The sequence below is a fragment of the Molothrus aeneus genome, chromosome 6 (genome assembly GCF_037042795.1).
Source record: "Molothrus aeneus isolate 106 chromosome 6, BPBGC_Maene_1.0, whole genome shotgun sequence".
Classification (NCBI taxonomy): Eukaryota; Metazoa; Chordata; class Aves; order Passeriformes; family Icteridae; genus Molothrus; species Molothrus aeneus.
The window spans coordinates 9089236-9114649 of NC_089651.1; the positions used below are offsets into that span (position 1 = coordinate 9089236).

The window sequence follows — 25414 nt, forward strand, 5'->3', positions numbered from 1 at the left end:
CCGGGGTGTAAAATCCCTAGATGTGCAAATCTCTTGGTTTTTTTTTTTTTTCTTTTTAAAAGCAAAAAAAAAAAAAAAAAAAAAAAAAAAAAAAAAAAAAAAAAAAAAGGTAAATTTATCCCCCAACCACCACCTTCCCGAGGAGCAGCACAGCTGAAGCCACCCGGATCTGATCTGGAGGGGACAGAGACCCGGCTGTGCCCCTCGCCCCGGAGCTGCTGGGCTGATCCCGGGGAGAGGGAAGGAGCCGAATTTTGGGAAGACGAGGCAAGTGTGCGAAACAAGTGTGTGAAGTGTGGGGAAGGGCAGGAAGCAGAGCTCAGTGCTTGTGGAAAGGGCTGGAGAAGGAGCAGGGAACGAGCAGAGAACCCCTGGCCATGGATGTGGAGCGAGGGGCTCCCTGCTCCCCGGGATCCTCAGTAGTGTGTGTGTGTGTGTGTGTGTGTCTGTTTGGGGGGGAAGCAGCAGATTCTGGGGTGCAGAGGGAGTCGTGGGGAAAGTGGGAGCAGCAGGGAAAGGCAGCACTTTGTGGGAAAGGGGGGAGCAGCCAAACGTCCCCCTCTTCCTGCTGATCCAGGGATTGGGGGGGTAGATGCGCCCCATGTGCCAGGCCGGGCGTCGGGGGGGGTGTGGGGTGAACCGTGTGCCCTCCATCCATCCATCCTTCCTTCCTTCCTTCCTCTGGAACATTCCAGTGGTGGCGAGGAGCCACGGAGATCTACCGGATCCCCTGCACTAAGCTGGAACCAGGGAACATCAGTGCTGAGATCAGAGGGAGGTAGCAATTCCCCTCTCCCCAAGCTGCTTTTCCCCACTCCAATCCTTCTCCAGCTGCACCCCCACCTCTGGTTTCCCCTTTCTCCCAGTCCCCTGGTGGCACAGGGCCACATTCCCATGGGAAAAGAGGGCTGGCACTCACTGCAATTTCGTCTCCAGCAGGTTCAGCTTCTGCTGGTCAACGTAGCGGGAGAAGAGGGAGATCAGGTTGGAGGGGATGGACACGGGCTTTGCCAAGGCTCCCTGAGGGATCCGCAGCAGCTCCCGGGTTGCCATCAGCATCAGCTCCGTCCTGCCGGAAAAATGGGAGGGAGGAGGGAGCAGTGAGTGCTGTGGGGGTTCCAGGAGCATGGAGGCTGCCTTTTCCACCCCAAAGGGCTGGGAATGTGGTGACAGTCCAGGCAGGAGCACCCCAGCCCAGGACAGGGAGTTACCATTGGTTGTCCTGCATCAGCTCTGTGTTCGTGTCCGAGCTCTGCAATTCCTCCCCTCGGCTCAGGACCAGGTACAGCAGGGACAGACCAAACTGTAGGAACAGGGAGGGGATCAGTCACCTCCAAGCATTCCTTGAGAGAGCTGGAGAATCCCCAACACTTCCCAACCCTCCTGGAATGCTGGCACGAGGAGGAAGATCCCTGGCTGCCTTTGCAGGAGGAGGAAGAAAAGGCCACAGACCACTCCCAGCCCAGGAGGGATTTACTGGAGCAAATTCCTAGATTCCAGGACTGGAGCATGGAGCACAGTGGGACAGACCCAGAAGCTGCTGCCAGGCTGAAGTAGAGCCCGGGGCCACCTCAGACCATTAATTAATGTGCCAGACACCCTCGTTAATTAGCGAGGGGAACAGTGCTGAGAGGCTGCTGGAGCAATTCCCAAGGCTGGGAAGGGGTGGGAATGAGGAGCACCTTGTTTTGGAGCACAGCAGTGAGGTGCAGGTTGGTGGGAGCGGCGGAGCTCTGAGGTAGGTTCGTGAGCTGCTGCACAAGGCTGGTGACTGTTCCCAAGGGAAGGTGGTAGAGGACATGGGAAAAGGGCCTCAAGAGGCAGGGAAGCACCTGTGGAGAAAGGAACACAGTTGGGAGCTCCTCACCTTTCCCTGTGCCTGGTTGGAATTGCAAACAGCTTCTCCCACACAGGGCCCTCCAAACCTCTGGGACCTTTCCTGCCTCCCAGGAAAGGCAGGAACTGCCACCCTGAAGACCCTCCCAGCCTCTGGAAGCTCACCTCATCCTGAGCATCCTTCTTGATGAGGAAGGGCAGGTTCCTGGCTGTGGCCATGAGCACATCGGCTGCTTGCTCCGGAGCCAGGAAGGGCAGGATCCGGGCCACCAGGCGCTTTCCTTTCCGGATGCACATGATCTGCATGAAGTGGTCATCGCTCGGCCTGAGCAGGGAGGGAGGAAGGTGTCAACCCTCACCTGGGAGCATCCCAGGGTTATCCCATGGCTGGATCTGCCCCAGCACCAGGTGGAAAACACACCTGGTGCGCCTGAAAAAACATCCCTCAGGTGGGAAAAACTACACGGAAAAGACACCCCTAATCCTCAACTCTGCCTGAGGGAGAGGATGGAAGTTGTAACTTTGTAACCACAGTGAAGGTAAAATGGCTAAAGAAAGGTTACTTCAGCCCCCTGCAAGACCCAAACAGATCCATGGAAAACTGGTTTCAGTGGTCCCAGAGTGGTGGAGCTCCCAAATCCCGCTCACCTGTCCTGCCCAGGTGCCTTCCCCCTCAGATTGTCATACATGTCACATATCTTCTGCTTCCTCTCTCCCATCAGGGCTGGCCGCTCCCCTTCCAGGCTCAGGAGGTAGCGGCGCTCGTAGTCCTCCACGTCCAGGAGGAGGCTGTACGTCTGCAGGAAGCATGGATCACTCAGAGAACCATGGAATGGTGGGGCTGGCCCACTTTTTATCCCACCATGGACCTCTGAGGGTCGGGACGATCCCCCTTAACCTCACCTTCTCAATGGTGACGAGAGTCTGTCGCCTCTTATCCCGAACCTGCTTCTCCTTCGTCTCCTGCCGGGGAGGGAAGAGGGAATCAGGGCTGTGGGAAGCAGCCACAGGGCTGTTGGAAGGGAGGAAGGCCAGGAGGAACTCACATCATCCTCGCTGCGGGACGTCACCACGGCGTCAATCATCTTCCGGGGGTTGTTGACACTGGAGACGGTGAGCTTTCCCAGCGAGCCCTCAAACTGCACTGCAGGAAGGAGGGAGCAGGGAAGCCGAGGGATGAGTCCCCTCAATTCCTGGATAAAAGGAGCCCTGGGGCTGCTGGAGGGCTTTACCTGGCTTGTAGGTGTGCTCCAGCTTGGCCACCTGAGGGGTGATGAGTTTAGTGCGCTCCTTCTTGGGACCGTCACCGTGCACTTCCTCGGCTGCTGCCAACTTCTCCAGCTTCTGGAAGTAATTCTGAGGCAGGGGGAGGAAATGTTGAGTGCCTTCTCCCAAAAAGCCATTGGAAATCTTCCTGTCCTCAGCTCCATCATCTTCTCAACATCATAATTTAAGCCACAGCTGAGCCCATCCTCCTCTCCCATCCCTCAGGATGACAGAGGTCGAGGCTCTCCTCAGCCCTCTCTCAGGACAATGACAAACCCATTCTCCGTGTGGGGTTCCCAGTCCTTCCCAGCACATCCCAGTTAGCCTGCCTTGATCCATTGGCACCATGCCAGGACCTCCCCACCCCATCCACCCTATTTTGTAACAGCAGAGCTTTGCTGACTCACATCCTGCACCAGTTCCTCTTCTCTACTGGGACCAGCTCACCCACAGATCCCAAAAAAAACTCTGCCAGCTCAGGAGAGGAGCCATAGCTCTCCCACCCCATTCAGTCTCCCAGTGTCCATCCTAGACATTTCCCTCTCTCCCTGGGGATCCTCAAACAGCCCAGCTTGCTCTGTCTGCTCCAAGTCTGGCCTTTCCCAGCACTGTCTGACATTCCTTATTCCCAAACTGGAAAAAAGCAGGAGCAATCCCTCCCTATCCACCTTCTCCACTGCATTGCTTGGATTCCCACAGGGTTCACCACCACCATTCGCAGTCAGACCAAAGTCAGCCTTTCCCTGACAAGGATCTCTCTTGAGTTTTCCATTTAGCATTTCCCTTGTCTCATTCCAGGGGTTTTATCCTGGCTCTGTCACACTTCTGATGGAGAGGAGCTGCTCTCCTGTTATCCCAGACCTATGAAACCAGTGTACCCCAACATCTCCTCACTCCTGGAAATCCCACCCAAAAAGGAGTCAGCTGTTCCCAGGGACGCTGATCCCACCCTGTCCCTTTGCCTTCCTCTTCCAGGGAGGAAGACAACCCACTGCCCTTCTCCCTGGATTGACATCCCCTTCCCACCCAATATCCAATGGCCAGGGGGAAGATGCTGCTCCAAGTACCTGATAATAATAATCATCCAGGTAGGGATCAGTGCTCTGCAGCTGCATCATCTGGATCTTGGACACCCAGTCCTTTTCCCGCTGCAGCATGAGGTTGGCGTAGGGATCCTTACGGATCTGCTCCTGATGGCTGCTCCGGTGGCCCCCTCGGTCCCCCCCAGAGCCGTTGAGGCTCCGGTGCTGGCTGGCAGGAGAAGAAGGGCACCCGTGAGCACACCGGAGCTACAGGAAGGGACAGAGAGGGGGGACAGGTGACCCCGGAAGCAGGACACGTCCCCGTGCCGCGCGGCCCCGGCCCTGCACTCACTTGCGGTTCTGCTGCTGCCGCTGGTGCAGGAGCCGGCGGTGCTGCGGGTGCAGGTGGGTCGTGTCTGGCCGGAACATCTGGGGCTGTGGCCTGGGGAGGGCGGGAACGGTCAGGGAGGGAGGCAGGGGGCAGCTGGGACGCTGGGACAGGGATAGCACCAACCTCAGGTTCTGCAGGTGGGATCCGGGGCCCGGAGGGTGCGGCAGCTGCGAGGGGGGCGGGGCGGGGGGAGCCCCGAAAAAGGCACGGAACCCTCCGGCTGGGGACATCATCTGCCCAACTCTGCCCTGGAGCAGCTTGGGGTTCACCGAGGGCAGCGGGCTCCCCACCAGCCCCGACACACGGGCAAACTGGCTGGGGGACATTCGGCCGGCCTGAGGGGGCAGAGAGGACACCTGGAGTCAGCCAGGTGGGAAAAGGATCTGGGATGGCCAGTAAGTGCCATGGAGTGCCAGGTCCTGGAGGCACGCAGAGAGAAAGGTGGGATAAAGCACAGGAAGGAGCTTTACCTGGGCTCCTCCGAGCAGCTGGGCTCTCTGCAGGTGTGTGAGGACGGGAGAGACGCTGTGGGGGAACGGGTGGCCCAGGAGGGAGGAATTCTGGGGAAAGAGTTGGGAAAAGGGACCCCAGTCACAGACCATGACTGGCAGATGGGACAAACCCCAGGATGGCCAAGCTCCATGGGGTGGGGACCAGCCACAGGACCACAGGGAGGTTTTGGGAGGACTGGTCATCAATCCCCAAAAAGATGGAGGAGGGAAAGCTGGATACCGGAACATTGCAGAGCTGGTTGGGGGACATCCTCTCTCCATAGGGAGCGGGATAACGCTGCTGCATGGTAGCTCGGATGTGGACAGGCTTGGGACACAGGATCTGGGGGGAGACAAGTGGCACAGTCACTTCCCCTGGGAAGCAGCTTCCACCCTTGGGAGCAGTGGGAAGCTGGGAAGCGAGGAGATACCTGCTGGTTGAAGTTTGGGATGGCGGCCTGTTTGGGTGGGGTGCCGATGGGAATGGCCCGGACCGGGGGGCTCCCGATGATGGGGGAGGAGGAGCGCCGGGGCAGCGCCCGCTCCGATGGATCCCGCTCCTCATCCCGAGCCTGCGGAGGCCTCTGGGGCAGGGCATAATCCAGCACGGACACCGACGGCATCTCCTGCAGGAGAACGGGAGGGACACCCCCCCGGAGCCACAGGCTGGGACACGGACAAGGGTCGGTGTCCTCCCTTCCTCCTGCCAGCTCTCCACCTCCCACTGCACTTCCCTGGGATCTCCACGTGAGGCTGGGCATTCCCAGAGCACCCAGACTGCCGAGAGCATCCCGTTTGGGATAATAGGGCGTGGGGCGGGAATTCTGGGTCACCTCCCAGCCTGGCAGAGCCAGCAGAGGGTTGGACACGCAGCACTTCAAAGCCTGACTCTTACTAAAACCACAACAACACAAAAATCCTCTGCCTCCAGGCATCAACATTCCCAAATCCTGCTAGGAGCCCTGAAATCCCTCAGACATCACCAGGCATCCCAGAACAGCAGAACTCCATCATCCCACCCCTCCAGGGTCTGAGCGGTGACAGCTATGAGGGTCCCCCACAAGTCACAGACACACAGGAGGGAAGCAGGACACTCCACTATCCCAGGACCAGTCTATCCCACCCAGCAGGCTCCCACAGGCATTTGGGATCAGCAGGGAAGAGCCCCCTGCCCCCCAGCACCCTACCTGAGCGAGGAGCGGCCCCCGGATGCGCCGCAGCATGGCTGAGCTGTCCCAGATGCTGGAATTCAGCCCTCCAGGCTGCTGCAGAGCACAGGGAGAGTCAGGACAGTGCCGTGGGATCCATCCCCACATCCCCCTGGATCCCCTTGCCCGCTCCCACCTGCGGGGGATCCCTGGTGTGCACGGCCTGCATGATGGCCGGGTCCTCCAGCTCGCTGTCGATGACGAGGCGCGTCAGCCGCTCGGCCAGCGCGTCCTCGGGATCGCCCAGGACGTCCCCGTCATTCCCAACGGGACCATCCGGCTCCCGGCTTGAGCTGGCCTTGTCCTCCAGCTCCGCCAGCCGCTCGTGGGCCTCCTGCCAGTCATCATCTGCGAGGGGGCACAGGATGAGGGGCGTGGGCCGGGGGCACCTGTGGGGTCAGGGAGCTCTGGGGGTGACACGCAGGGTCTCACCGACGGCACCGGCCCCGAAGGTGTCATCGTTGAACTGGTCGATGTCTTCATCCTCCTCCCCCAGGGCCTGGAAGGCATCTTCATCCTCGTCCAGCGGGCAGTCCTCCAGGGACTGGGACAGCCAGGAACGGGGTCAGCCCCACTGGACCTCCCTGACGATCTCCCAGCCCATTATACCTATACAATACAACCCCCCACCAGCGATATCCCCCCCAGTTCCATTATCCACCCCTGGGAATCCCCCCAACCCATTATTCCTATGCAGTGACTCCCCCAAGCCATTACATCTCCCCAATGACCCTCCACACCTAGAGAGTGACCCCTCCCGTTATAGGCTCCCCCAGTCCGTTCCAGGTCCCCAGTGTCTCCCAGACTCCTTCTGCCACCCTGGAGCCCCCTCCCAGCCCCTCAGACCCCCTCTGCAGCCGCCCTCCCCAACTCATTTTACTTCCCCCGCCCCAGCCCGTTATACCCCCCCCACCCCGTTACACCGCCCCGGTGCCGTCCCAGCAGGGTTCTACCGCAGGCCCCGCGGGGCCCCGCCCGCCCCGGCCCCCCCTGGCCCCTCCCCGCTCACCGGGTACCGGAACATGGCGGCGCCGGCGCCCCCCGCCCGCAGGCTCCGCGCCGCCCGACCAGGCCCCGGGCCCCGCCGCGCATGCGCCGCCGCGGGCGCAGCCGCATGACGTTATCGCCGCCACCGCCCCGCGTCCCACCCGCCCGGTGCGCGTGGGGTGGGGCCAACTCGGACCACGCTCACTATAGACCACGCCCCCTTCGCCTGTGTGTTTTAAAGGGGCAGTGTCCCTTTTTCTCCCGCGCACAGCGGTGACACTCGTATGACTCCGCCCGCAGCCGTGACCCCCAGTGTCACCCCCAGAGCCAGTGTCACCCCATCCACAGCCGCAGCAGTGCCCGCCCAGCCCTGTCCTCAGCCGTGTCCCATCCACAGCCATGTCCCCCACCCGTGTCCCATCCACAGCCATGTCCCCCACCCGTGTCCCCTGTCCCCAGCCGTGCCTCCCCAGGCCGGGACCCCTTTCCCCAGTCACGACGCTCAGTTGTGTCCCCTAACTGCACCCGTGTCCTCAAGCTGTCGTCCCCTGTGCCTGCTCATGCCCAGCCGTGTCCCCCAGCCGTGTCCCGAATCCACAGCTGTGTCCCCAGATGTGACTCCTATCTACAGCCTCGTTCCCCCAGCCGTGCTCCCCGAACCCAGCCATGTCCCCAGCTGTGACCCACACCCACAGCCGTGTCCCCAGCTGTGACCCACACCCACTGCCGTGTCCCCAGCCGTGCTCCCTGTCCCCAGACTTGCTCCCGCTGCAGCCACACGTGGCAGGGGGTGACACGTCCTCACCGTGTGACCCCCGAGGGAGACTAGCTTCCTCATAGCCTCCAAACCCACACCCTAGCCCACCTCTGTCACCTCCCGGGGGGCCCGGGGGCCACCCCCAGCCGCCGTCTGCGGCGGGTCCGGTGTCCCCGCGTGTCCCAGGTGAAGGGGCGGCTCCAGCTCGTCCCTCCCCTCGGCGCCTTCCCTGTGCCCGTCACTGGGGATTAGCGCAGGGACAGCCCCGGCCTTGGCGACAGGCACAGGGGACAGGGCCACCCGCCACCTCGCCTGGATGTAGGAGGCCTGGCCGAGCGGCGAGGACCGAGGGTGACATCGCCCATCCCTGCGCTGGGCGAGGACGGGGAACCCCCCGCGCCCCCCCAGCCTCCGGGGGCACCATGAAGGACCGGCTGGAGCAGCTCAAGGCGGTGAGGGGACCCCCGGCGTGGGCAGGGGACAGGGGACACCCCCAGGGGAACCCCTCAGGAAAAGGGGTGACACTGGGATGGGGGTCCCCGAGACCCCACCCCATGGCGGGCAGGGGCATCACGGGGAGAGGGGACCCCAAAGTCTGTGTGGATGGGGACGTCACGGGGTGGATGTCACCGAAACGCCACCCCATGGTGCTGGAGGTGTCACGGGGATGGGGGGAGCTCAGGCCCTATCCCATGGTGGGCTGGGGTCTCAGGGACACCCCAATCCTTGGTGGGTGGGGACACCACGGGGGGGATGGCACCGAGACCCCACCCTGCTGTGCGCGGGGTGTCACGGGGGTGACCCCACAGCAGGTGGGGCACCCTGAGTCCGCCTCCAACGGGGGGGTCAGCTGGGAGGGCCCGGGGGGTCATCCCTGTGAGGTTTGGGGGCACAAGTGGGTGTTTTGGGGTGATGTGACCTCCCCAGCCGAGTCCTGTCCCCCCACACCATGGGGTGCACCCCCTGGCCTGTGTGGGGTGTCCATCCCGCAGGGATGGCGGTGGATTTGGGGTGCCCACGCCCCACTCTGCACCCCACACTTCCCCACTCTGCACCCCACATGTTCCTGTGTTCCCACCACCAGCGCCGCTTCCTTCTCCCTTTTCCGCTCTGCCTGGGGCCCCACTTCCCCCCAGGCACTCCCGGGGGGCTCCCCCTGCTCCCCTCGGTCCGTGGGGGTCCCAGCAGGCCCCCAGCTCCCAGCCGGGCCCCTAGGCATGGCAGGGAGGCTTGGCAGGGATTTAGCGGGATTATGGAGCCATCAGATAAAGCCCTCGGGGGGGAGCGAAGGGATTAATTTTATTTTTACTCCAGCAGCAGGAGGAGGGGGGTGGGGGGTCCCAGCCTGGGGTCTGTCCCCATCTCCAGGACACCCCAACAGCACCCCCGGGGTACTGGTGGAGCTGAGGGGGTGAGGGCAGGAAGAAGGGCTGAAGTTGAGATTTGGGAAGGGCTGGATTTGGGAGCACATGGAGGGGGGCCTGGGCATGACACCAGGGTGAGGGGCAGCAGCCACCTTCGTGCCCCCCAGGGCTGCCCCAGACCCGCCGTGGGGCCACGGTTTGGGACATAAACCCTGTCCTGTCCCCATCCCATCGCTGTCCCCGTTCCCTCCCTCTGGCCGAGCCCAGCAATCCCTTAATTCCCAGCCACGTGTGGCCAGATGTGAGCTGGGCTCGGCCCCCCCTGCTCTCCCCCGCTGCAGATGTCCCCCCTGTGCCACCACATCCCCATGGCTGCTCCCCCTGTGCCCCTGTCACCCCCGGGGGGGAGTCTGGGGGCGCTGGCAGGGCACAGGGTCCCCCCTGAGCACTGTATCCCAACAGAAGCAGGATGCAGACGATGAGGAGGAGCTGGAGATCGCCGTGGACAACACGGCCTTCATGGATGAGTTCTTCTCGGAGGTGAGGGAGGGCTGGGAGTGGGGCTGGGGGGTGTAGGGCTGCCTCCTAACCCCCCCAAAAACCTCCCGGGCCTGCCCAGATTGAGGAGACCCGGCAGAACATCGACAAGATCTCAGAGAACGTGGAGGAAGCCAAGAAGCTCTACAGCATCATCCTCTCAGCCCCCATCCCAGAGCAGAGTGAGTGCTGTCACAGTGTCCCCACAGCCTCCCCTGGTCACAGGGACCCTCCCTGGGGACATTCCCACGGTGGCTCACACCTGTGATCCCGCAGAGACCAAAGATGACCTGGAGCAGCTGACGACAGAGATCAAGAAAATGGCCAACAGTGTCCGTAACAAGCTGAAGAGTGAGTGGCCCTGTCCCCACCGCCGTGTCATGGGTGTCCCTGTCCCCCTGGCACTCTGGGACCATGGGGGCTGGCAGTGGGAAAGGTTCCTGGCGGGTTGAGGTCTGTCTCTCTCTAGGCATGGAGAGGAACATCGAGCAGGACGAGGCACGATCCTCCGCCGACCTCCGGATACGCAAGTCCCAGGTGAGCTCAGGCCAGTGTCCCCAGGTCCCATCCTGCCCCCCATGAGCTGGGGATGTGGCATATCCAGGGGTCCCCAACAGCACTCTGTGATCCCAGGTTTAGTGTCCCTCTGTCCTGTCCCCAACCCTCTGTCCTGTTGCCCTGTTCTGGGACATGCCACATCCCGGGTCCCCTGGGTCTCATGCCACTGTCCCCACTCCCATCATGTTGTCCTGTCCATCCTGGGACCAGGAACACACCATGCCCAGTATCACTGATGTGACTTCCCATCCCTACCCCCACCCCCTCACCTTGTCCCCTGGGCAGTGTCACACCTCTGTCCTCACTCCTGTCCCCTGTGAGAGTGGCCCATGGGGATATGCCATGCCTCGGGTGTTCCATGTCCCTGTCCCCAGGACCAGGTCCAGCCCCCCAGGGTCCCACCATGCCCTGGGTGTCCCTGTCCCCATCCTCACGACCCTGTCCCTGTCCCCAGCACTCGGTCCTGTCCCGCAAGTTCGTGGATGTCATGACCAAGTACAACGAGGCGCAGGTGGATTTCCGGGAGCGGAGCAAGGGCCGGATCCAGCGCCAGCTGGAAATCAGTGCGTGACCCAGAGCCCCGGCATCAAACCCCACCTCCTCCATGGAGTGGGAGGAGCCAACTCACACAGGCCTCTCCCATTTGACCAAGTTTAGTCAAGTGGGAGGAGCCAGACCATACAGACCCCACCCCTTATCCCGACTGGGCGGGGCTTGTTCCCACCTCTCCCCACGTGCCCACAGCCGGCAAGAACACGACGGATGAGGAGCTGGAGGAGATGCTGGAGAGTGGGAACCCCTCCATCTTCACCTCAGGGGTGAGCCCTGACGTGGGGGACACCAGGGAACACGGGGGTGTGTCCCAGGGCCAGGCCTCCCTGCTGACGTGTCCCTGTCCCTGTCCCCATAGATCATGGACTCGCAGATCTCGAAGCAGGCGCTGAGTGAGATCGAGGGGCGGCACAAGGACATCGTGCGCCTGGAGAGCAGCATCAAGGAGCTCCACGACATGTTCGTAGACATTGCCATGCTGGTGGAGAACCAGGTATGGGGACACGCAGGATCCTGGCCATGGGGACACGGGGACATGCAGGCACCTGGCCACAGGGACACAGAGACATGCAGGGACCTCGCCATGGGGACACAGGGACACACAGGGACCCGGCTGTGGGGACAGGGGGACAAGCGGAGACCTGGGCATGGGGTCACAGGGACAGGCAGGGACCTGGCCATGGGGTCATAGGGATGAGCAGGGGCCTGTGGGCAGTGTGAACAGGGACCTGAGCATGGGGACAAGGAGGAATCTGGGTATGGGGTCACAGGGATGACCCCATTGTGTATGGGGACATGGATGTGAGCCATGAGGGATTTGGGCACAGGGTCACAGGGACGAGCAGGGACCTGTGCATAGGGTGACCAGGGACAAGCAGGGACCTGAGTGTGGGGTCACAGGGACCTGAGTGTGGGGTCGCAGGGACTTGCCTGGGACCATGGAGTGGCCCAGGGACCTGCACAGGGGGGTCCAGGCATGGAGCAATATGGGCTGGGGTGTGACCACTGCACGTGTTCCCATGGAGCCACCCACCACCCCGTGGTGGCCTGGAGGGGACACAGGCGTGTCCCCCACTCTGTGGTGGTGCTGTCCCCTCTCTCAGCCCCTCTCTGTCCCCCATGCCACGCGAGGAGCCGCTGTGTGCCCCAGGGATGGGTGAGTACCTGCGTGTGTGGGCCTGCCATGTGCTGTGGGGCTGTGTCACCGTGTCTTCACTGTGTCACCTGTCTCTTCTCCCCCAGGGTGGGCTGCTGGATAACGCAGAGCCAAGCACTTGGAGCAGAGCACAGAGATGATCTGGTGCCAGGTGGGTGGGTGCCAGCACCCCGGGGTGCTCTCAGTGTCCCCTCCTCTCTCTGTGTCCCCCGGGTGCTCCGTAGGGAGCCATGATCGACCGCATAGAGAACAACATGGACCAGTCTGTGGGATTCGTGGAACGGGCTGTGGCTGACACCAAAAAGGCTGTGAAGTACCAAAGTGAGGCCAGGAGGGTGAGACAGACTGACAGCCCCTTGTCCCCTGCATAGCCCCCAATGTGCCCTCTGCACCTCCCAATGTCCCCACTGCACCCCCCCCGCATTCCAGAGGTACTCCCAGTCTTGTCCCCTCTGACCCTCATTGTGCCTTCACATCCCACTGTTCCCAGCACCTCCCCATATCCTCCAGCAGCCCTGAGATCCCTTTATTTCCCTCAGTCACCTCCTGTCCCACTCAGCCACCCCTCCTATCCCCCAGCTGACCCCAACAACTCCCACCTGCCCCCAGTGACTCCATGGGAGGCTGGCAGCTCTGTCCCTCTCTGTCCCACTGCCCCCCCTGAGCCCCCTCCCACCCTCAGGTGTGATGGACTGGTGAGGACTCAGCCCCTCCTGCCCCATCTCCAGGGCTTTGCAGCACCTCGCTGCCCCTGTGTCCCCCCACACGGGACAGGTGTCACCACCCCCAACTCGCCCCTGTTCCCTCAGAAGCTGCTGACTTTGGTGGCAGTGGCCGTGCTCTTGCTGGGGACAGTTGCCCTCATCATTGGACTCTCGGTGGGGCTGAACACGAAATAGCCCCTGGGGCGGGAGTCTGTAAGTGTTGGGGGGCAGGGGACCCCCACTGCGGGGACACAGAGCCCTGGGGGATCCCAATGCCATCTCCTGCTTTGGGGGCTCCAGTGCTTTGGGATTTGGGGCTGGGGGTGTTGCCTTCTGGCTTTGGTGATCTCGGGTCTGCGGTGCTGGGGGTGTTCTGTGAGGGTCTGCAATGTCTGGGATCTCTGGTGCTTTGGGGTCTGTGTTTTTGGGGTCTGCAGTGCTCAGGCGTCTGTGATGCTCAGGAGTCTCTGGTGCTCAGGGCTCTGTGCTGTTTGGGATCTGCATTTTTGGGGGTCTGCAGTGCTTGAGGGTCTGTGTTCTTTGGGGGTCCGTGTTGCTCCAGGCTCTGGATTTTGTCTCTTCCCTGCATCCATCTCTGCCATCCCCGCTCCCCCCTTCCTGCTGCAGTCCCCGTCCCCTCTCCTCCAGCTCCCCTTTCCCTCCTCCAGACGCTCCCGACCATCCCAGCGATGTCACCTCCCGGCGGGATCCTCCCCGGCTCTGATCCTGGACCCCTCCTCTCCCTGCTCCTCCCGGACCTGCTGCTCCCAGCCCTCCGTATCCCGGTTCCCGCCGCCGGCTCCAACACCGCCGCCTTTCCCGCCCGTCCTGCCAATCCCTGGGATCTGCCCCTCATGTCCCCACGGAAGGGGACAGGATTCCGTCCGTGGGGACGCTGCGAGGGGTGACAAGGACACAAATCCAAGGGCCGGACGCTCACCTGCGCGGGCATCCCGGTGGAACGAGGGCGGGAATAGGGACAGGACACGGGGTTTGGTGGCACCAGCGTGGTTTGTTGTCCCCGCGCTGTGACAGACGGAGCTGTCCCCGCCCCCTCTTGGCTTTGATGCCCGGGCGGGAGGATGTGTTGATCATGGATATTTAACTCCCGCTGTAATAAAATCCCGCCGAACCCGCCCTGCGCCTCCTCTCCGTGCTGGCTCCGGGAGCGCCCAAAGCCGCCGGCACGGCTCCGGCTCGGCTACCGGTGCCCGGGGATCTGGGGGCTGCACCGGCCCCGTTTCCCGGTGCTGTAGGACACGAGGAGGAAGCGCGGGGCTGGGGACACCCCCAGCTCCCGGGCCCTGTCCACACTGTCCCCCCCCACCAAGTTTTTGGGTAAGTCACGGTGTTTGGTCACCCGTCCCAGGGCACGCTGGCACTGTCACCTCCCTGTGCCACACAGAACCAGCTCACACCTGCCCTGCCACCTTCCCTGCACCCTCCCCAGCCCCTGTCTTTGTCCCTTGCCCTATCTCTATCCTTTCTCCCCACTACCCAGCCCATATCCTTGTTGTCCTGCTCCCCATTCCTTGCTCCCCTCCCCAGCCCCATCCTTATACCCTGTCCTCCTGCCCAGCCCATTCCCTGTCCCTGTCCCCTCCCCAGCCGTGTCCCTGCCTCACATTCCCTCTCTCCCCGAGCAGAAGAAGATCATGATCATGTTGTGCTGCATCATCCTCGCCATCATCCTGGCATCCAGCATCGGGAGCATCTTCGCCTGAGCTCCCCACCCGCTGCCCTCCAGGTGACAGGGACAGGGCTGGGGGTGGCACAGGGGGTCCCTGGTGCCCCCCAATCCCAGGGAGTGGGTTCAGGCCTTGCCAGGGTTGGATTCACCCTGAGTGCCACGCTGGGGAGGGATGGGGATGGCACTGGGAGTCATGTCCCCTCCCTGAGTGTCACCTCACCCTCCTCCCTGTCACAGGTGGCCTTTCCCCCTCCCGCCCCCCTGCCCGGATGATCCACGGGAGAGACCCTGGCCCAGCCCCGATCCCTGAGGACATCCCACGTGTCCCTGGAGGAGTGGAGCCCACCCACTGTGCTCCTTGCTGCCCTCCCAGCACCCTCCTCCTCCTCCTCCTCTCAGGTGACAGTCGGTGGCCGCTGTGACAAGCAGCCCCTCCTCGGTGGCACAGAGTGGCCAGAGGGGCCATGTCCCTCCCGGGGGGGGATACAGGGCTCTGCCTTGCCGGGGCGGCCGGAGGAGCCTCTCCCTGTGCTTGGAGCTCCTTGGATGTGCAGCCACCCATGCTGGAGCCTTCCTCCTCAATAAAGAGCTCACCCACACTCTGCCTCCTGGCTCTGACCTGATCCATGGATCCCTCGGGATGCTCCCAGCCCTAAAATCCACTTCAGGATAAAGAGCCTTGTGCTTCAAACCCTGACCCATTTATCCCCCAGCCCTGCATTCCCAGTTCCAAAACCCACTCTAGGCTCTTGTGGAAAAGTTTAATCCCAAAAGGAATCCCATCCAGCCGCTCCTCACACCCTGTGCTTCAGGAAAAACTTGCCCCAGTAGCGTCCCTTGAGCCGCAGGTCGTAGGGGCTCAGGTACTTCCTCATCCCCAACATATTGGAGGTCACCACACGCTCGAAAGTCCAGGGGTTTTGGTTGTCCAGCCTCCTCTGCTCCTCCTCCCGCCGCATCTCCTGGAGGCTCTCCCGGCTGACGGCCACCGCCGGGAAGGGCAATTTCTGGGCCACGCGGTCGAGGAAGGGCCGCACCTCCCCGAACTCGCAGCGCCCGCCCACCTCCACCACCAGCCTGCCGCTCTTCACCGCCGTCACGTAGCGGTCGATAGGGCCCTTCCCGCCGCCCATCCGGTGCCCCAGGCTTTTCCTCGTCACCGACTTGTAGGGGGCGGGCACTCGCCACACGGCGAACATGGATTTGGGATCGATGCTGCGCCCGATGGTCAGGCGGATCATCTCGAAGTGGCCCCAGTGCAGGTACCCCCCGCCCAAAGCCTGTGGGGGCAGACGGTGGGACAGCTCAGGGACACGCAATCCCGGCCTCTGGAACACTCCCCCCGATCCGTTCCGAGCCTGTTCCCGCTCACCAGGATCCCGTACTGCCCCTGAGTGAAGTCGGTGGCCACCTGGGACGGGCCGCGGATGTCACGGAGCCGCCGCGGCTCCCGCCGGACCTTGGGAACCGCCGGCACCTTGTCCATGAACTTCAGCTTCGGCTTCTCAGGGATGGTGATCCCTGCCGGGGAACACCAGGATCAGCATCCCCGGGATCTCCGGGAACACACCGGGCAGTGCCCCCGCCTCCCCTTGCGGGGATCTCCCGCCGTCCATCCTCCTCACCGCTGTAATCCGGGGGCAGCGTCCACTTCTTCAGCCCCGCCCAGGGAACCGCGACGCCGCCGGGACCTGCGGGACAGAGCGGGGGGTCTAGGGCAGGGCCGGGAGAGGAGGAGGGACCCCGCGGGGCCTCCCCTTCCCGCTCTCAAGCCACCACAGCCCAGCCGGGAGTCCCACCAAGCCCTCGGTACCTCCCGCGTGTCAGCCCTTCCACGGCCCGCCCGAGCCCTCCCAGCCAGCCTCAGGCGCCCGGGAAGGTCCCCCCGGCCGTCTGAACCCCCTAGAAGGCGCGGGCGGCCCCTCGGAGCGCGGCCAAGCCCCCCTGACCTCCCCCGGCCCGCAGCAGCCCCGGGAGCCGCCATCGCCACATCGCCGGGACACGCCGGAAGTGCCGCAAGGGCGCCGCCATTGGTCCGTTCTCAAATACGCCCCGCCCGCGGTCCGGCCGGGAAACGCGGTGGGGACATTAGTTCCGCATGGAAACACGGCGCATCCCGTTCCCAGCCCCGTACCGGGCGGGGGTCACCCCCGAGGGTCCCGAGGGAGGTGCTGGAAGTGGCCTGGATGTGCTCCCAGCCTTTGTGCTGGGCTGGTGTGCTGGTTTATAGGGATAGGTTTCATATTCTTCCCAGCAGCTGGCACAGCGCTGGGTTTGGATTCGGGATGGGCAATCTGCGGCCGTGACGTCACAAAAGGGGTGAGCGCCGGGGCGAGGCGGGGCTGTGATGTCACACAGGTGTCCCACCCGCAGCACTGTGACATCAGCACGCTGTCTCTACAGGACACGTGCCACCACCCCTGGCTCCCAGTGCGGCCACGATGGGACACGGATGAAGCCATGAGTTTCCTGCTCCCCTCGCTCGTCCTGCTGGTGGCCAGTACGGCCATCCTGCTGGCCACCCGCATTTGGAAGGCGCGGAAGCACCTCGGGATCCGGGCCCCTCCCCAGGGCCCGGCTGCCCCCGACAGCCCCCTGTACATCCCCTGCGGCTGCGGCCCCTGCTGCACTCCCTGTGTGACAGCGGCGCGGGAGCTGCAGGACCTGGTGACGCCGCTGTGGCCCGAGGTGTCCTTCCCGCGGGACTCGGAGATGTGGCAGCTATCGTGGGAGGATCTGGAGCAGCTGCTGGAGCAAGGCCACCTGCCCTGCTGCTCCTCCGGGAGCCTCCATCCTTCCCGGAGCCTCGGCGAGAGCTGCCGGACCCCGGCTGGAGAAGGCGCCATGGACAGATCTCACTGCTCCCTCACAGCCGCAGGCATGAGGAAAAGCCGCTCGTCCCTGAGGATGCACGTGGCCAGGAAGAGCCTGGAAGTGAAGCTGAGAGCCCAGCCCCTGGCAGTGCGGCGATCCCAGGAGCGGCTGGGGCAGGGGGAAGCGTCATCCCCTTCCTCCGAGAGCCTGCCCGGCTCCGAGAGCCCCGGCGGGAGCTGCCCGGACGCGGAGGAGGCCGCGGACAGGTCCTGCAGCTCCGCCGGCTCCGCGGATATCAGCGGGGCCCGCTCGGCCCTGAGGATGCACGTGGCCAAGAAGAGCCTGGAAGTGAAGCTGGGAGCGCGGCCTGCTCCCGTGAGGAACTCCCAGCGGCGGGCGGCACAGCAGGAAGCGTCCCGGAGCCCCTGGAGCCCAACCCACAGCTCCCGCAGCGCTGCAGGGCGGCCGAGCCGCTCCGAGTCAGAGAAGATCCTCCAGAAGCAACGGGAGCTGGAGTTCCCCCACCTCCGGGGGGCTCCTACAAGCAGGATGAGGCCCCTGCTGGCTGCTCAGATGCTTCTGAGGATGCTGTGTTTTAAATAAATCGGCATTTCCCCACAGCACCGAGTTTGGGCTGGGATGGGGTGTAGGCACACAGTGTGGTAACTAGGAGTGGGGCTGGCCCAGCCTCATCCCCAATGGGCTCAGCTGTGAGCAGCACTGACAGCAATGAGCCAGGGAGTGGCCAGGGGCACTGAGCAACCCCCAAAGGGAGCAGAGGGCACACAGGTGCCGGGCATCAACAGGAGGGGATAAAAGGCTGGGCTAACAAAGAGGGAGGGCAGATGCTTGCGGCCTTCTGAGGTGGTGAGGTGTTGCTTTGTGTGCGTTGAAGCTTTCTGAAATTGTGTGGTGATACTCTGTGGGGCCATCTCACTGTGACAAGAGGGTTCCTTCCTTCCCAATAGTTGGCTTTAGATTCAGGATAGGAATCCTGTGGATCACACATGGGTGCTTTGGTTGCTGCTGAGCAGGGCTTGCTCTCCTCACAGAGTTTCCTGCTGGGCAAGGTGGGAAGAGTGTTCAGGATCAAATCCCTGGGAGACTCTGGAAACAAGCCCCAGGTGGGTGCAAGGGACAGGCCTGCACCACCCAGCTTCCCCTGTGGCCAGCACCCTCCTCCCAGCTGTTAAAGCCATTACTTGGGCTGGCTCTCTCTGGTTTCCCTATCCCCAAGGAGGCTCCTAGGGGAATGTCTTTTGTGCTGTTCCTTGCAGCCCCAGCCCTGCACGGGATGCTCTGGGTGAGGGGGTGTTTGGGGCACCTGGCTGCCCTCCCTGGGGAGAAGGACTATGGGGCTCCCCAAATCCCTGTCACAGCCCTGTGTGTACTCATCGTGCCAGTCTCTGTCACTAGTGGCCACATGTGGCTCTCGGTGCTGGCTGCTGTCCTGGGGTGTGGCTGTGGGGTGACCCACGCTGGCAGGGATGGTGACAGGGATGGGGACCACCCTGCAGGTGAGGAATGGGGACACCGTGTGTCCCTGATGGGTGTAGGGTGGCAGTGAGGGGACCCTGTCAGCCCCATGGATTTTCTGTCACCTGCTCTGAGTTGGGTGACACCCCCAGCCCCAATTCTGCTTCTTCCCACAGCATCCAGCACAGGAACATCCTGCACTTGGCCAGAGGACTCCTGGCTGTGGCAGCAGGCCCTTCTCCCTCCCTATGGAATGTTCCTGCTCCAGGGAAATGGGGATCCCTCCCAGAGCCCCGGATTCCTCTCGGGATCTGCAGCTCTGAGCCTCCCTGTGGCCCCCATGATGGGATCTCTCCATGAGGGATTCCTGGCAGGGGGGTGTAGTGTTGTCGGGATCAGGATGGGATACAGGGGTGTCCTCCATGAATTTTGGGGTACAGGGTGGTATCGTGTGTCCTTCTCATTCCCAGGGTGTTCATTATTCCCTGATTTCAGGTTTAATCTTCTGCCTGGAGCTCTTGGCTCCTTCTCCTCGGGGCTGGACGCCCTAAAAATGGGGAACGAAGACAGTTTGGGAGGAAAGTGTGGGGGACCCCCTCTACTCCTCCCCTCCTGCAGCAGGGGTCCGGGATATTCAGGTCCACCCCTTCCTGGGGAAGGAGATGCAGGGGAAATCACGCCTGGGCAGTGCCCAGCTCCGTCCTGGTGCCGCCCCTGCCCCCGCCCGTGCCCCCGCTCTGCGGGGAGGAGCCGCAGGAGCCTAATGGCCCTTGATGGATTTTTCTTCCAGGAATTCGCTGCGGGGTGGTTTTGATTTTTTTTTTTTTTTCTCATTTTCTTTTTTTTTTCCTTACTCTATTTTTTTTCCTTCCTTTTCTGCGCTCCTGTAAACCCGGCGTGGAGCGGGAATGAGGGGGGCGCACGCAGCTTGGGGAGTGGGGGCTTTCAGGGCAGGGCTGGCACCCCGATTTCCTTGACTCCCTTGAGTGAGGGTTTGGGATGAGCAGCTCTTCCCGGCGGGGGGAACACGGTGTCCTGGAGCCCTGCCCGGAACGGGGGGGCAACACTGGCAATTGCCCACGGAGCTAGGGGACCCCACGGAGCAACTTCCCACTCCACGCAGCCCCACTTCCCGCCCCTCCCCGGGTTTTGGGGGGCTGTCCCCTCCGTTCCCCTGTGTCCCCCCGTGGGCTGGGCGGTGCCCCGGGGGGGATGAAAGCCGCAGCCGCTGACGTCACGGTGCTCAGCCAATGGGCGCGGGCTGTGGCGGGGTGGGGTGGGGGCGGCCCCGGTGGGGACCGGGGCTGCTCCGGGGGGTCCCGGTGCCCCCCGCTCTCCTCATGCAGGGCATGGGGAGCCTCCGGCTGGGCAGCCGCGCCGTCATGTACACGGCGGAGACCCTGCCCAAGGGCAAGAACCGCGTCATGGGGGTGAGTCTGGGGGGTCGGAGGGAGTTCGTGGGGAGAAACGCTTGGAAAATGCCCCCTCAGCCCCTTCCCGGGGGATTCCTGCAGTTCCCTCGGGGGGTGCTGTGCCTCTGGAGAGGCCCTGGGATTAAGGCATCCCCCAACCCCAGGGTGGCTCTGTGGGCGGGGGGGGCTTGAGTTGACCCCATTCCAGCTCATCCCGCTCTTCCAGACCATCCAGATTATGACGGGATTCCTGCACATCGGCTTCGGGATCGTCCTGACCACGCTCACCAATGTCTACACCTCTGTCTTCGTCATTGGAGAGATCCCTTTCCTGGGCGGCGTGTCGGTGCGTGCCAGGGGGCTGGGAAGGGATTCCCACCGGGAAAAGAATGCCTGGGGGGGGTGGGATGCCCACCGGGAAGGGGGTCTTGCCAGGGAACAATGCCCACAGGGAAGGGAATCCTGCTGGGGGGGATGCCAGCAGGTGGGACACCCATTGGAAGGGATGCCCACCAGGAATGATGCACCTGCGGCTCCTGAGGCCTCGGCGGCTTGAGAACAAGGGCAGGGGTGTCACTGTGTCCCCTGCGCCCCGTTAGTGCCACCTCTGGGCAGGTTTGGGGTGCCTGGGGTGCCCTCAGTGCCAGCTGAGCCCCATCTCTCTTGCTGCAGTTCATCATCTCCGGGTGCCTCTCCATCGGCGCCGAGAAGAGCCCCACGGAATGCGCGGTGAGTTTTCCTGGGAGCACACCGAGAATGATGCCGTGGGGTGGGTGGGGTGTCCCTCTGGGGTTTTAGGGGGCTCTGCCACCCCCCTCAAAACCCCCTGGGTGCCCACAGGTGAAGGGCAGCCAGACCATGAACGTCATCAGTGCCATCTTTGCCCTCCTGGGAATTGTGGCCTTCATTGTGGACCTCAACCTCAACGGGCTCTACCGCTCCAGCTTCAACTACTATAGCTATCTCGTCCTGGTAAAATCCCACTTGCCGGAATTCCTGCCCCGGGAATTCCCCTGAGGCCTTTTCTCCGGCCCTCCAGGGGTGTGGTGTCCTTTCCCAAATCCCTGTTGGGATGGCGGTTTCTCCTCTGCTGGCGCGACCTATTTTCAGTTGGTACCTCGGGAGATGAGTCACCCCCTGGAAGCATCCATGAGCCGTAAAAACGGCGGCATGGAGGGCTTGGAGCGAGACCTTGGAGCTGGGAATGCCGAGGGAGGGGAAAGGGGAGCCACAGAATGCTGCCCTGTGTGGGATTCATCCTCCTGGGCGCTGCTGGGGTGGGGGACTGATGGGGTTTTCCCCATCCTGGAGCTCGCAGGGAATGGGATTTCCATCGTGCTGCTCATCTTCACCATCCTGGAATTCTGCATCGCCGTGGCCACCGCCAACTTCTGGTGCCGGGCCACCCGCCTCAGCTCCAACGAGGTAAGATGAGGGGGTGTCAGGGATGGGTCCCAAAAGCTGCATCCCATAATCCCAGCATCTCCCATAATCCTGGTGTTTCCCAGGCCATGCTGATCGTCCCCAGTGCCACCCGTGTGGATCTGGCCGTGCCACCGGCGGAGCTGCCTCAGCCTCCCAGCTACAGCGAGGTGATCCAGGGAATAGCCTGGATAAGGGGTGGAATCAGCATTGGGATGGCTCCTGGGATGCCAGTCCCTATCCTGCTGCCATCACTGTCCCTTCCCTGGGAAAACATCCCACCCCAATCCCCAGGGAGCCTCCTGGAGCATCCATCCCTCTGCTCTGGGAATGGGGAGGAGATCCCAAACCCCCATGGGTGGTGGGTGCTGGGGAGGGGAGGGTCCCCCCAAATCCTGTCCCCTTCCCAAAACACCTGCTGGTCTCTTTGCAGCTGGCTGCTCCTGAAGTCTGACATGGAGGATGTTGGAATGGGATCCTGCCTCCATCGCTCCTAAATCCCAGGGCTACAGCATCCTCCTCCCACTGTGCTGCTGGCTGGGAAGTGCTGGTCCCCCCCAAAAGCCAGGGACACCCCCAAATTCCCTGCCCCTCTGCCCCTGGGCCTGGCCTGAGGGGCTCCACTTGCTGGCTGCTGTGGGAAGGGGCTTCTCCAGGGGGGAAATCTTGGGCAATTCCTGCCTGTAAATCCCTGGTGGGATGCTGGGGTTCACTCGTGTGGGGGTTCAGGAATTCCTGGTGGTTTGGAGTGACCTTGATGTGTGCCGGGAGCCGGGTGGGTCACTGGAGCATCTACCTCGGCTCGTCCCCTGTTGGCTTCATCTTCTCTTGGGAATAAATGCTCTCTCCGGGCTTGTGTCTCCTGAATTTGGGAATTTTCAGCGTGGAAGCTACCCTTCCCCCTCACAGAGCTGCTGCCCCTCAGGAAAGAGGCTCATCCTGCCTGATCTAGGGATACTTGCTCTCTCCTGAGGGAATTCTGCCCTCCCCCTGAACTCCTACTTGCTTTCCTTGAGGGAAATTCTGCTCCCCTAAACCCCTGGCATCTGCTCCCAAGGGAGTTTTGCTCCTCTGAACTCCTGGTGTCTCCTCTCCAGAGGGAATTCTGCCCCTCAAGACCCTTCTCGAGAGGGAATTCTGCCCCTCAAAACCCCTCTCCAGAGGGAATTCCATCCTTCTAAACCTGGTACCTGATTCTGAAGGAATTCTGTCCCCATACATCCCTCAATTCCTGCTCACCTGAGGGGAATTCTGCCCCTCTAATCCCCTCTCCTGCTGGAATTCCACCCTCCAAACCAGGGTACCTTGTCTCCCGGGGGGAATTCTGCTCCCCAACCCCCCTCACCCCCCCATTCCAGCACGGTCCCGCTATATTTAGCGTGGCTGGAGCAGCCGGCGGCGGCGCCGGTGACTCCAGCACAGCGCATCCCGGTTCTGCCGCCGCCACCCGGGAAGCTGCCCCAGGGCTGGAGCTGCTCCGGGAGGTGACGCGGGGACACCGGTGTCATGTGCTCCCTGTTCCCACCATCCTGGGAGGCGGGAATGGGGCTGAGGGGCGCTCCCGAACCTTATCCGTGCGGCAGTTCCTAAAAAATTCTTTATTTTCAGGGAAGGCAAAGGGTTCTGGGATCATTTTGAACAGGAGCAGGTTTGTCAGCTCCTGACAAGCTCATTTACGGCTCTACCCTTGATTGTCCTGCATTTGTAGGAATGCTGGTGGGTTTAATGAGGTGGGGATGAGCATCCAGCAGCATCGAGGTATTTAAGGAGCATCCCAAGTCCATGGAAGGGAAAGGTGGGATGGAGGTGAGGAAAGAGACCCCAGTGCTGATTTTCCAAGGGATGGGAACATCCTGGTGAGTTCCCAGTGCTCTGGGGAAGGATCCTCTTAATTTCTGGGCACAGGATCCATCCCAAATTTCCCCTCCAGTGCCAGAGTGGGATCAGTGACCTCCTCCTTGAACATTCCCTGAGGTTTTGGGGTGACTTCAGTGTTTTCTTTCTCCTTTCCACGCTCTCTGACAATGCTCCGGCTGCTCAGCCAAAGCCTCATGGATTATTCACTCCCTGTCAGTTATTTCTGTTCCCGGCTCTGAAAAAATAATGAGCCTGATCAGTAGGAAAAGCCCCAGGGATTTGGGGAGCAGGATGAACAGGCTGCCTCTGCTCAGCCCATGGCCACAGCCCATTACAGCCCCGGCTCCTCACCTGCGGCTCCGGAGCATCCCGACCTCTCCTGGCTCCATGGGGACCAGCACGGAGCCATTCCACCCCCCATCCGAGCTCTGTGGTGGTTTCCCGGGAAGGAGGCTTCCTCCTCTTCCACTGGCAGCAGGGTCTGTTTTCCTGGAGTATCCCAGTGTTTAGATGTGGCTTTCCCTGAAAATGCTGGAATAAGCGTTTAAGGCTCTGTGGGAATGTGGGGGTTTTAAATATATTTTTATTTGTAGGTGGGAATTTGCAGATCCAGGGGGAGTGGAGACTTCTAGGAGCTGGGAATAGAAGGTGGCAGGGACCACAGAGTTTTGTGTCCCTGCTGGTGGTGATCCCTAAGGAAAATCAAAACCCTTGGAGGAGCTGGAAAGGGGGGAACTGTGAGATGCACTGAGGTGTCCCAAAGGCTCTTCCCCTTGGGAAGAGAAGGATCCAGGGAGACCTTGGCAAATCTCCCAGCACTTAAAGGTGCCCCAAGAGAGCTGGAGAGGTACTTTAGAAGAGCCTGGAGTGCCAGCACAAGGGGGAATGGCTTCCCACTGCCAGGGGGTGGGTTTAGATGAGATATTGGGAAGAAATTCCTCCCTGTGAGGTGTGAAGGTGGTGGAATGTATTTCCCAGGGAAGCTGTGGCTGCCCCATCCCTGGAAGCGTTTAAGGTCCCATTCCAGGACTGCCAGTGGAAGTGGATGCTGGTGAAGCCTTGGAGAAGTTTTCTGGAACTTTTCTGCAGCCTCAGGAGTTTTTCTGGGAATGAGTGGATCAAAGGCTGGAACGTCACGTGTGGGGGTTGATGGACACATCTGGGACAGGGTTTGGGAGCGATGTCACCGTGTCCCAAATGTCAGGTATGGATCACTCCAGCAGGCAGCAATGCCCCCCAACCTCCTGCCTGCTCCCTGTTCCAGATTCCCTTATCCAGGATGGACAGGGGGGATGTTTAAAGCCAAAAACCCTGAAACCTTTCCCAGAAAACATGACTTTCCTTCTGGAATCAGTATGGAAAGAGCCCTGTGGGAAGCAGAAACACCTGGAAGCAAAGCAAAATGTTGACTTTTGGTATTTTTATGGGGATATAAAGTTAGTCCCAGGAAGCAGCAAGTTTCTTTGGAGAGCTTTTCTCCATCGTAATCTATTTTCTTTGGAAAAAAACTCAGGGATTTTGGGGTTGGAAAAAGAATTTTTGTTCCACCAGGCTCATAAATTTTGTCCTGTGCTGGTGGGAGGGAATTTGGGAGGGTCTAGTTGATCCCCCCTGAGCATCCAGTCAGGCTTCCCCCATCCAAAACTTGTCCTAGAAAATAGGAAAATGAACATTAAAATCCAAGGAATGTGTTTTATATGTCTACAAAGCCAAAAATTCCTATAAAGAAAAGGTTGGAAAGCTCCACCACCCGGCCCTGCTGCTCCCCTGCATGTGCTTCAAAGCTTCACCTCCTCTGGAATCCGCTTCCAAAACAAATCCTGACATCCTACCTTGGGCTCCTGCCATCCCCAGCTGGCCCTGGGCTTATTTAGGAAGGGGAAAGCGCTTTTTCCATGGATCACCCACTTGGAA

The 25414-nt window shown here is 61.7% G+C and overlaps 4 protein-coding genes across 5 annotated transcripts; 2 read left to right on the forward strand and 2 right to left on the reverse strand.

The window, feature by feature from the left end:
• Window positions 1-114: 114 nt before the first annotated feature.
• PATL1 (PAT1 homolog 1, processing body mRNA decay factor) lies at window positions 115-7303 on the reverse strand. 2 transcript variants are annotated; one of them, XM_066552027.1, is made up of 19 exons: window positions 7224-7303; window positions 6647-6758; window positions 6351-6562; window positions 6194-6268; window positions 5438-5632; window positions 5248-5349; window positions 4986-5075; window positions 4639-4850; window positions 4477-4566; window positions 4170-4353; window positions 3069-3192; window positions 2883-2980; window positions 2740-2799; window positions 2485-2633; window positions 2002-2161; window positions 1683-1832; window positions 1212-1303; window positions 920-1069; window positions 115-740 (listed from the first exon to the last, which is right to left on the reverse strand). In XM_066552027.1, exons 1-19 carry the CDS (start codon window positions 7236-7238, stop codon window positions 719-721), a joined length of 2292 nt encoding a protein of 763 aa, XP_066408124.1. In that variant the 5' UTR covers window positions 7239-7303; the 3' UTR covers window positions 115-718. The 2 variants fall into 2 exon arrangements, with proteins under 2 accessions (XP_066408124.1, XP_066408123.1); XM_066552026.1 differs by having other exon boundaries at window positions 6194-6271.
• A 1077-nt stretch (window positions 7304-8380) lies between these two features.
• STX3 (syntaxin 3) lies at window positions 8381-14817 on the forward strand. Its single transcript, XM_066552126.1, has 11 exons — window positions 8381-8410; window positions 9785-9862; window positions 9942-10041; window positions 10136-10210; window positions 10329-10396; window positions 10872-10980; window positions 11162-11235; window positions 11328-11462; window positions 12350-12460; window positions 14476-14576; window positions 14757-14817. Exons 1-10 carry the CDS (start codon window positions 8381-8383, stop codon window positions 14551-14553), a joined length of 858 nt encoding a protein of 285 aa, XP_066408223.1. The 3' UTR covers window positions 14554-14576; window positions 14757-14817.
• Window positions 14818-15266: 449 nt separating this feature from the next.
• Window positions 15267-16550, reverse strand: MRPL16 (mitochondrial ribosomal protein L16). Its single transcript, XM_066552307.1, has 4 exons — window positions 16469-16550; window positions 16145-16210; window positions 15892-16040; window positions 15267-15799 (listed from the first exon to the last, which is right to left on the reverse strand). Exons 1-4 carry the CDS (start codon window positions 16548-16550, stop codon window positions 15314-15316), a joined length of 783 nt encoding a protein of 260 aa, XP_066408404.1. The 3' UTR covers window positions 15267-15313.
• A 3584-nt stretch (window positions 16551-20134) lies between these two features.
• On the forward strand, window positions 20135-22495 carry LOC136557985 (membrane-spanning 4-domains subfamily A member 12-like). The gene is made up of 7 exons (XM_066552221.1): window positions 20135-20239; window positions 20448-20567; window positions 20894-20950; window positions 21062-21193; window positions 21533-21646; window positions 21730-21813; window positions 22077-22495. Exons 1-7 carry the CDS (start codon window positions 20150-20152, stop codon window positions 22095-22097), a joined length of 618 nt encoding a protein of 205 aa, XP_066408318.1. The 5' UTR covers window positions 20135-20149; the 3' UTR covers window positions 22098-22495.
• Window positions 22496-25414: the final 2919 nt, after the last annotated feature.

Coding starts and splice junctions, on each gene's coding strand:
- PATL1 (XM_066552026.1), bottom strand. Junction 2,981..3,068: donor GGAGCACACCTACAAGCCAG/GTAAAGCCCTCC, acceptor TCCTTCCTGCAG/TGCAGTTTGAGGGCTCGCTG. Junction 2,634..2,739: donor CTCTCGTCACCATTGAGAAG/GTGAGGTTAAGG, acceptor TGCTTCCTGCAG/ACGTACAGCCTCCTCCTGGA.
- STX3 (XM_066552126.1), top strand. CDS start 8,381: ATGAAGGACCGGCTGGAGCAGCTCAAGGCG. Junction 8,411..9,784: donor GGCTGGAGCAGCTCAAGGCG/GTGAGGGGACCC, acceptor GTATCCCAACAG/AAGCAGGATGCAGACGATGA. Junction 12,461..14,475: donor ACCAAAGTGAGGCCAGGAGG/GTGAGACAGACT, acceptor CTCCCCGAGCAG/AAGAAGATCATGATCATGTT.
- MRPL16 (XM_066552307.1), bottom strand. CDS start 16,550: ATGGCGGCGCCCTTGCGGCACTTCCGGCGTGTCCCGGCGATGTGGCGA. Junction 16,211..16,468: donor GCTGCTGCGGGCCGGGGGAG/GTCAGGGGGGCT, acceptor TCTGTCCCGCAG/GTCCCGGCGGCGTCGCGGTT. Junction 16,041..16,144: donor GCTGCCCCCGGATTACAGCG/GTGAGGAGGATG, acceptor GTTCCCCGGCAG/GGATCACCATCCCTGAGAAG.
- LOC136557985 (XM_066552221.1), top strand. CDS start 20,150: ATGCAGGGCATGGGGAGCCTCCGGCTGGGCAGCCGCGCCGTCATGTAC. Junction 20,568..20,893: donor CTTTCCTGGGCGGCGTGTCG/GTGCGTGCCAGG, acceptor CTCTTGCTGCAG/TTCATCATCTCCGGGTGCCT. Junction 21,647..21,729: donor CCCGCCTCAGCTCCAACGAG/GTAAGATGAGGG, acceptor GGTGTTTCCCAG/GCCATGCTGATCGTCCCCAG.